General features: G+C 44.1%; 3 protein-coding genes across 5 annotated transcripts in view; 1 reads left to right on the top strand and 2 right to left on the bottom strand.

The window, feature by feature from the left end:
• LOC119117540 overlaps positions 1-9445 on the bottom strand; it is a 135310-nt gene that overhangs the window by 82940 nt on the left and 42925 nt on the right. The window lies entirely within an intron of this gene.
• On the bottom strand, positions 270-1734 carry zcrb1 (zinc finger CCHC-type and RNA binding motif 1). Its single transcript, XM_037243466.1, has 7 exons — positions 1391-1734; positions 1265-1293; positions 1073-1184; positions 900-1007; positions 703-812; positions 558-636; positions 270-487 (listed from the first exon to the last, which is right to left on the bottom strand). The coding sequence occupies exons 1-7, from the start codon at positions 1472-1474 to the stop codon at positions 338-340; spliced, it is 672 nt and encodes a 223-aa protein (XP_037099361.1). The 5' UTR covers positions 1475-1734; the 3' UTR covers positions 270-337.
• pphln1 (periphilin 1) lies at positions 1743-9389 on the top strand. Of its 3 annotated transcripts, none has more exons than XM_037243441.1 (10): positions 1743-1799; positions 2237-2289; positions 2435-2505; positions 2604-2798; positions 2878-2936; positions 3047-3154; positions 3243-3400; positions 4636-4691; positions 6024-6173; positions 8819-9389. In XM_037243441.1, coding segments are annotated over exons 2-10 (1062 nt in total). In that variant the 5' UTR covers positions 1743-1799; positions 2237-2288; the 3' UTR covers positions 9083-9389. The 3 variants fall into 3 exon arrangements, with proteins under 3 accessions (XP_037099336.1, XP_037099334.1, XP_037099335.1); XM_037243439.1 differs by having other exon boundaries at positions 1744-1799; positions 2875-2936; XM_037243440.1 differs by lacking the exon at positions 1743-1799 and adding an exon at positions 1840-1854 and having other exon boundaries at positions 2875-2936.

The following is a 9445-nucleotide window of genomic DNA, read 5'->3' as shown; positions in this document are numbered from 1 at the left end:
CAGCCAATCGTGGGCGGCGCGTCTTTCTTAGCCTGACATTCCTCATGATGGCTCCACAGCGCCGTCATTTGCTCTCTATGTCCACATCGAGGGCTCGCCAAGTGCGTTTTATGATGTTTCCATTTTTAATTCTTAAAGCAGAGGTCACTTTTGCCGCACCTTTTTATCCCAATATTTTCAAATACTTTATTTTCACATCAGTTTGCTTGACACATATTTATACATACCACAATATATTTTAAAGCGGAACGATTCGATTCACTAACAACTCCAAGAACACATAACAACATGTTTTTATTTACAACAAATGTATGTACAAGCGAGCAAAAGGTTCGCTTTAGTCACTAAGCTCTTCTTCATCGCTGAAGTATGCGCTCTTTTTGATCCGTACTTTCCTGGAGTCTGAGGAGGACGAAGGATGAGGGCTGTCATCCTGGGACATAGCCGTGCTTTTTCTTTGCTTCTCTTCTTCGTCAATACGCGCTTGCTGTGACGACGAAAAAGAAACAAGTCATCTTACTACTTGGGCTATATAACAAATTTAATCTGCCAAATACCTGAAAAGCTATGGCTTGACTCAGACTGTCAAGTGCAGGATCTTCTCCTTCTTCTTCACTTTCCAGTTCCTCTTCTTCACTATGAGGGGAATAAAAGGCATTGAAAGAAGATGCATCCTATTTTTCAGCATGTCTTGTATCTTACACATGTTCAAGTTGCTGAGCTTTTTTCTTCTTTTTCTTTTCCTTCTTCTTTGGCGGCTCTCGCTCTCCCAGCATATTCTTGGGACATGCATAGCTCATATGACCTGTGTCCTGGTATATTGTAGCAGAATAAATAGCTGTAAATTGACCCAAATACACGCAGCAGACATGTTGAAAAAACAACACAATTGTACTGACCCCACATTCATAACACCTGCTCTTGTCTGTGTAGTTGCGCCTCCTGATAAACTCTGTCGCTCGGCCGTTGTCGAGTGCAATACTGGCTTTTACAGTTCTGCCAAACAACTGGAAAGCAAGCACATCTGTAACTTACATACGGTAATCATAATAATTATAAAAATTTCACCCACTTGCTTGTTGTTCACTGCTCTTGCACAGTTATGAGCCGAGTCTCTGTCCAGGAATAGAACGAACGCCACTCCTTTGCTTTTGTGAGTGTCTTTATCCTTCACAATTGTAACCCTGAGAAATAGACAGCCATTAGAGTACCATCACATTTTTTATGTGAAATAAAGTGAAAGGTTCCACAAAAACATACTCACTTAACCACTTTTCCATACTTGGTAAACAGCTGAAATCGTTACAAGCCTTTGTTAGTTGTACGTTTTTGCAAAAGAATCACACTTTACATCTTTCCATTGAGGTGAACGATGCTGAATCAGAATTACCTTGTGGAGGTCATTGTTGGTGAGAGAAAATGGCAGGTTTGACACATATACAGTGCTTTTGCTCGGTGCTAAGCCGCCGCTCATGTTGAATTCATACGAAACTTGAAGAAAATGGACAATTTATAATGATAGTAACGTGTAGTTTGCCAGGTACGCCATACAAAACGCAAATTGCAGCCCTCAAAGTAAAAAAACACGTACCAACACAGTTAACAGTTACTTAAAAAAGAGAAAAAAAGATTGAAAAGCGTCTAAGTTGTCCTAAAATCTAGTATTTCTTGCATTCATGTACGTGCAGAACGGGGTAAACAAATACGGCTTCCATGTCGCTGACCGATGACGTCAGCACACTACATCCCGTCCAACAAAATACACGCTGTTCGTATGGTAGCATACGGGGAAGGCTAACGTGAGTGTAATTTACCGATAACAAAGCTGGTTTCATATCACTTCAATATTGTCAAGTATGTAAGAAATTACCTTAATATGTTATATTTTATTTTCTGTTGCGATAAAAATAAGCCAAGTGTGAAAAACGAGGCGCGCATTCAGGCACTGAATACGCAGGCTACCGTTAGCCAATTAGCAGTGCTAGTACGAGTCTGCCTAAACGCGCTTGAAACAATGAAATATTTCGTCTTATTTTTGGGATTTGATGGGACGTTACTACCGCGGTGTTCTGGTAGAATCAACTGAATTGCTACAGCCACGTTTAGGTCGAATATTATCGGCCTGTATTCGTTTAACCGTAACTAGTTATTTTACATACGTACTTGAATTGGTAATACCCGTTCAGATACCCACTTGTCTAGAATAAACGTTACTTTTTTTCCCAACTTTCCGCAGGTTTTATTGAAAGACTTCACCCAAAACTAACCCAGAGAGCTCCTCATTAGAAAGTGAGTTGTATAAAAAAAATGCATACAACATATGCCAAACTATTGTGATGGAGTTGTTAATAGCTTTTAGACGTTCAGTTAAGAATTACCGTCTGTTTTATTCTTGAGTGACAAATCAGTATGTTTTTAATTTTGGTGGCTGCAGTGACGTACAGGAGGGAGAGGAGTGTACGAGAGGTGTATGAAGAGCGCTTCATGGGCGACAGGCCGGGGAGAGTAAGTTTCTGCTCGACAATCACGTCTTCTATAAGCACACAGCCAATTTCTCATTTATTTGTAAGGCATCACCTCTTAATGTCCGCCATCCTTTCCAGGGTCATTACTCTCGAGGAGGAGATAGGCGAGGCCACTTTGGCAGGCCTGATGGTTATGAATATGAAGGAGGTCCTCGCTTTTTCCCAAATGGAGGAGGCCCGCGTAATTACCACGGGGAAGATCAGCGGGGCTACCATGGCGATTCCAGTCATTTCCCCCCCTCAGAACGCAGAGGCGGTCCCCCATCACGAAGGGTGAAAACCGAGATAACATACATGTCATATTGGATCCAAATAGGGAGTCTTATGATTGCATCTTCTGTCAATTCAGCAGGAGGATTATTTCAGAGGCCCAAGGGAGGAGCAACACACGGGTCGGCCTATGGAATACAAGTAAATGAACTACACTTTAGTTCCAGTCGACTCTATGCTTGCTCTAAGCTAGCATGTTCATTTACAGAGAATAATATTTTAATATCTGGAGAACTAATTTATGTCCTCAGCAACCGCGCACCGCCAACTCGGAACCAAAGCATGTACCCAGCGCCCCGAGCGCTACCAGAAAGCGGGTCTGACACGCTCATGCAAGCCATCCTTAACCTGGACCGAGGGTATGAATTAAGCTAGATACTTTTTTTGTATATCTGTGGCTCCTCTCTTTGTTGCAAATATGTTTCTTTCCGACTTCGACTGTCTCAGGGATGAAAGACAAGACTACAGGAGAAAGGCTCCTCCCTTCCCGCCTCCGAGAGACCGCTCCCCCCACAGCCGCTCGGGTTCGAGCGTGAGCAGCAGGGGATACTCGCCGGAGCGGACCAAAAACCTTCCGTTCCCCTCGCAGCAAGGCAAGAGTACCGGTATGTCGGATCGCTGACACTGCATTTTCTTTGATGCCACGCTCAGCTTTTTTCTGTAGCCAGGTTGGGCAAAACTACTATAATTAGCCAGATAATTGGGATGGGGTTTGTGGGTGTAGTCAAAACATAGCAGAAAAACATCAACATCACAAATACATGCAAGTCACGCACGTTTTGTATTTGCCTAATATCCCCGAGGGGGAAAAAAAGAAAATATTTGCGGTTGATTTTTAACTTGTGATAATCTGGCTCAGTGACTTTTGGCGGGGTGGTCCAGGGGGGCTCACAGGTCTGAATAAGCACCTCTGGGGGGCGCTCTTTCCTCACAGTGAACATGAGTCTACGGGGCTTTACAAGCGTCTTGAAAACTAACATCGACCTTGATGATAGATGCCGTTTCAGCCTCATGGCAGCCATACTTAGTGTGATTTTTTGTTCAACTCTCTGTTACTTAACGGAAATGCAACAACATTGCAGTGATGCTGATTGTGTCACCCAGGTCAAGAACGGGCTGCGTCACAAATGTTTAAGTGTCTCGCGGCGACCTTGCTCGCTTTTTACGGAGACACCGTTGCACTTGAACTTCTTCCTCCGATCTGGTCATGAAAATGAAATTGCGTTAGCTGCTGCCAAATCTTATCAAACAATAAAACAAAGTGGAGCCTTTTACCGTCCCATCGTTGACAACATGCCCTTATGCAGGTTAGTACATATTTGACTGCCACTGGACTGTAAACAGTAAATGCAAATATTAAAGTATCTCGTTTGCATGGTGTGAGTAGCATGACCTCCCCGCCGACCACTGCCAACTGTCACATGATGCTTATCAAAGAAAGCAGATCCTTTTTGTGCATCATCTCAACGAAACAGTAATTGAAGGGAGGTGAGAGACATACAGAGAATTTCTTTCAGATGTATCTCGAGGTCACGGTCGTTAAACGTAACCTGCCGGGTAACTTGAGAGAGACGGAGAGCATTTCTAATGCATCCGGCAGCCACCTTTGTCCGGCCTCGTAAACATGCCACAGATTGGATGTCTGATGGATATACCTGAAGTGAAAGCCTACACACGATAGGGGAGCAGTGTCCAATTTGATCAAATCTTTTGAGGCTTGACGTGTTTATTCAGCTAAAGTCTTGTTTGGGGTGCAAACTGCTTCGTCATTTTCCTAGTGGTCATCGACACTTCTCATTTTTATCCTCAGTCTTTGCCTTGTCTTCTCGTTTTTCTTCAGAAAAGATCCCGGGTCTGTCAATAGAAGGCTCTCCGAGCAGTGCCACCTCAACCAAGGTGAGCTCACGAGGACAGAAAACTACACCTGGACCAACTTAAACCCCGTCACTGTAAAAACTATTTCATCCCCTTGAAGTATTTTAATGGCTTTTAAAGTGGTCCAGTACTTTTGTTTACCTGCCGTGTAAGCAGACTTGAGTCACGTGGACTGCAGAGAGCTCAAATGTCAGCACCGGTCTGTCGCGTTTCATTCTTTTTTTTTCCTTCTAACATTACTGCCGTGTTTATTGACGAAAGCAACTTTGTAAATAATAGTTTTGCAGATATCCTCCATCTCCACCGTCGCAGCTGCAGGTTAAACCGAGTCAGATGTGACGGCCACCCAGAAGTGAAAGGGCTCAACGCATTAGCCCGAGTCATAATTTTATCATCGGGATCTTCGCCGCAAAGCTAAGAGGGCCTCCCCGGTGGAACATAACTTGGTCCAGTATTTCAACTGAACTGCTCTCTGTCGCTCCTGGAGGGCTCCCAACTTTCTGTGTTTGGTAGCGAAGTTAAAATTTAGATGATAGAACATTGCTGTGACGAAAGTTTGAGCGACTTCCAACATTGCCTCCACTTATTTGCGATGTTTGATCTTGGGCCTAGGGCATTGTTTCTCCGTGTTGTGGGGTAGGGGGGCACAAACCCATAACCTCTGCCAAGATGAAAGGTTTGCGCTGTGCCCCCAGTAAAGCGAGCACTAATGGCCGCTGCCTGCTGTGGAGAGTCAACAAACGCTGACTGAACACACACCAAAAAAAAATAAAAAATCACAGCAGTCGAGTCTGTGAAGACAAAGCGGAGATCCACTGCGGCAGAAATATGAAATTGGGACCGGTTGTTGGAGCGAGTCCACTCCCCTGCCAAAACACAGTAATTTAGAGAACTTCTAAAAGCAGTCCCAAACCATTGAAAACCACATCATTTCCCGAAAAGTCACATCAAAGTCCGCCCCGGTTTTGAAAGATCCTTGTTTGGACCAGCCTTTCATGTTGGGTGGTGCCCAGTCAGTTGAATTGAATGATTCAGACAGGATTTTTTTTCCCTCCACCACGCATTATGGACAAGCAGGCTACGAAATGACAAACGCCCGAGCATGCACGCTGGACTTGATGTGATGTAGCATCCGCCCGCTATTCTTTTTTTTCCAGTCACGTGGAGAATTAATATAGCTCTTCCCATGGCCTGATTCTTTTCTTGTGAGTAGACTTTAGGCATAGATGGATAGCTCTGCTCCTTGGCCTTTCCTGTTTTTTTTTTTTTTTTTTTTTTTTAAAAGTTGGCCTGTCAGGGAATGTTCAGTCCATGCAACCAAATGATCAAATGACATCCCTGCCTCTCTTTTAGGAGGAGAACAATGCACACGAAACTGAAAAAGAAAAAGAAAAAGAGGAGCCATTGTTGCCGGCTGTTGTCACAGAGGAGAGTCAAAAGACAGACAACTTTAATGAGCGGCGATCGCTGGCCATTGCAACTAAAGCCCAAGAGATTGAAAAGGTGCCACCTTCTTTTTTCTTTATTGACTGTGTTTGTTGACGGGAAGTGATCAGAATTGAGCAATTCTGATTTGATTAGAGATTCTGATTGGGTGAGGGACTGAAATACTATAATTGTCATCATTTTATGGCATATGTTCCTGATTATTAGTTTTCATGATACTTATCCACCTATACCTTAATTACTTGAAATGAATGACTATTTCCAAAGATCTAGTCTCCATTTGTTTATGATATTGTATTTTAATCCAACTTGGAGAGCGAAAAAGACATTTTAGGTTAAATTTATCATCAAAAGTTTTGAAGCACTAATATAGAGCTAAAAAGACATTTTAAGTGAGATTTGGCATCAAAAGTTTCGAAGCACTAATATAAATGGGCCACTGACACTAGCCTTGATTTAAAATATTTAACAAAATTCAAGGGGTCAGAATTCCTTGTCCTGTTCCCTGGTGTTGAAAGGTAAGGCAACACGATTTTCTATGAAGTCTTGTAAATGTCTTTTAAGATACCTGTATGGAATATTGACAACATATGCTCATTGCACCAAACAATAACACGGACTGATAGAACTTTCTGGAAACACTTTGACCATATCCATCAACGTATAAAAGCTGACCAGGATATAGCTTTGTACTTTTGGATAAATAGAGGTCAACAGCGTTACAACCACCCCGCGGGGTGGAGGTTGCAGCTCTGCTGGCTCATCTAATGAGGGCCTTTCCCGCAAAAGAGTGAACGCTACCGCTGCTTTACTGGGCCCATTAAAGCCAAAGCGTGCAAGGCGCGCTCGCATGGCAAGAGCCTACAGGCGCTTGTAACCCGGTTGCTGACGCTGCAGATTCGGGCCTGTTTTATAGTCAAGTCTTCTTTTTAGCCCATCTGCGTACCGTGTACCCCCTCTAACCAGTAATTTGACGCTCTTAGATTTCCCAAAAAGTGATTATCAGTGTATGTGTAGTCCCCATTCAAAGAGTATACCCCCTCCCAGATGCCCCCCCCTAAAAAAGTAAAATTCCAACCATCCAGCTTTGGTAATTCCACCCTCGAATAGAGCCGTCGTTTCAAAATTTCATAGTTCCCAACTTTCTGTCATTTCATCCTGGGGGAGTTAGTTTCTCGTGACTGATGGCCGCGGGCCAAAGCGGTCCGCAAAGTAGACAAGCCACGCAGCCACAAAGTTGGCCAGCATTCCTGTCCCATAATTCAAAGATTATATAGCTGTAGTAGTCATTTTTATTCCGAACCGCGGTTCTATCGTAGCAGGCCCTCACGTTACGTGCACCCTGATTGTTTGGCTTTCAGCATCCAATCTGGTCTAGCCATCTCGACCGTACACAAGGGCGAGTCCGGTTGTTCCTTTAAAAGCGTTAAAAACCCAAACTTGCCGAGCAGATCATAAACGGACTTTTCCATCATCAAGCCCACATCAACCCGCCTCCCGCCCTGTGTCTTTTGCGTCGCTCGCTCAAATTGCTCCTCTGAAATTCTACCTGAGCTGTTTCTGGTTGTCAGAGTTGACTTTGGCAGAGGTACAAACTCGCCGGTCGTAGTGAGCGACGCGGCGTGAAAGGCAATAAACCGGATCACGTTGTGCGCCTCGCATTCCTGGCCGTGACACAAATGGTGTTTCATTTCATTTGTGGAGGAATCTAAATATATTTGACTACTGGGCAGAAGGACAGGCTTTTCAGATCCTCTTTTGTTTTGGCTTCAAAGGTGGCAGCGCTTGACTGAAGGGCCCCCACTTATTTGGTTTTTTTTGTTCCGCTTGCTGCCTGGGCAAGCAGGCACACGCCGATGGCTCACGTGTATCTCTGGTCCACTTTTAACGGCCTGCGGCGATCAGTTGAGAAAGGTTTTAGCACATTTTTAGAAACGGATTTTGGGGGAGTTGGATACCCAGACACGGCTTGCCTGCCCCACCCAGAGTTAAGCACAATTCTTTTCCTTCCTGTTTGGATAACAGGGGAAGTCATTTATAATACAGGAAGTATATTCTTAACACATTGTTTCAGAGATCGGTTTCTTTTTTTCTCTGTTCAAGTGTTTTGGGTTCTTGTACCTGATTGGGTATTTCCTGAGATGCGCTGATGCCGTCGTTCACGTCACAAAGGGGATCGAATCTCGATTAGTTCAAAATGACCAAAGGAAGAGGGTGTTCGTTTGACATCAGCGCAATTTCCTGGGACTATTTTTGGCTTCTGGACCAATCAGCAGCCTTTGACTTGATTGAGGCGGCACCCTACGGATGTCGTTTGGATGTCCCAGCAAGATTGTAAAACGACTCAAAGCAGCAGTTTTTGAGAAAACGCTTCCTCAGTAGAAGAGTAAAGCAGCAGCTATGAAATGAATGGATGTCATTGCCCCTCTCGCACCCCTGAGCTTCAAGTGTCTTTATTGCTTCATTCCCCCCACCCCCGCCACCTGCAATTTAAGCTGCATTTATGGGACTTGAGAAGATGTGTTAATCAACCCCCCCCACCCCTAATTGACACCAGCATGCTCAGCCCAGGACAACTAAAACAAATTGTGTGCACGCCTAGGTGAAGAACGGCGGAGCAGGGGAATGCTAGTTTTCTCAAGTCAAGACTTCATCATAATTCATCATCAACTTTTTTTTTTTCCCGCCTTGTCCACTCTCAGGTGTACCGCCAGGACTGTGAAACCTTTGGTACGGTGGTGAAGATGCTGGTCGCTAAAGATCCCAATCTGGAGAAGCAGCTACAAGTCCCCCTCAGAGAGAGCCTAGGGGAGATCCGTGAACGTTGTATCGAGGACCTCAAACAGTTCATCAGCCAACTGGATGAGACATTACAGCATCCAGAAGTCCCTACTTGTGACTTGACCGCCCCTTCGACAACCTCCAGCAGCCAGAAACTTTCAAAGACAGGAAGCAACCACAGCTAAGGTTTTTTGACAAAATGATCGGATGGAACGTCGTGGGATTACCGTCTGACCACGGCGGATCACTTGGATTGTGACTCAATGGAACTGGACACATGTTGGACTTGTGGATTCTCACTACTTTCCAGCACACGGGTGGAGGCTAACCAGTGTTAGATTTTGAAATGAAATCATTTGTAACTTTTTAGTGTTCTCTGTTAAAAGTCGAATTCGACTGGTGCTGTGTCACCATGTCAAAGATGTGTGTCGAACATTTTGAGTGAGTATAATGAATTTTTCAAATAAAAGCTCCTGTTTTTTTGCATTTAAATTATTTATTATACATGAAATATTCAAGGATTCTTATATTTCCCCCCCAAAAAAACA

Source organism: Syngnathus acus, chromosome 23 (assembly GCF_901709675.1).
Source record: "Syngnathus acus chromosome 23, fSynAcu1.2, whole genome shotgun sequence".
NCBI classification, from domain to species: Eukaryota; Metazoa; Chordata; class Actinopteri; order Syngnathiformes; family Syngnathidae; genus Syngnathus; species Syngnathus acus.
The sequence above is the reverse complement of the archived record's forward strand: the minus strand, read 5'-3'. Positions and strand labels throughout refer to the sequence as shown.

Coding starts and splice junctions, on each gene's coding strand:
- pphln1 (XM_037243439.1), top strand. Junction 2,937..3,046: donor GGTCGGCCTATGGAATACAA/GTAAATGAACTA, acceptor TTATGTCCTCAG/CAACCGCGCACCGCCAACTC. Junction 3,401..4,635: donor GCAGCAAGGCAAGAGTACCG/GTATGTCGGATC, acceptor GTTTTTCTTCAG/AAAAGATCCCGGGTCTGTCA.
- zcrb1 (XM_037243466.1), bottom strand. CDS start 1,474: ATGAGCGGCGGCTTAGCACCGAGCAAAAGCACTGTATATGTGTCAAAC. Junction 637..702: donor GCTCAGCAACTTGAACATGT/GTAAGATACAAG, acceptor TTCCCCTCATAG/TGAAGAAGAGGAACTGGAAA. Junction 488..557: donor GTCAAGCCATAGCTTTTCAG/GTATTTGGCAGA, acceptor TCGTCGTCACAG/CAAGCGCGTATTGACGAAGA.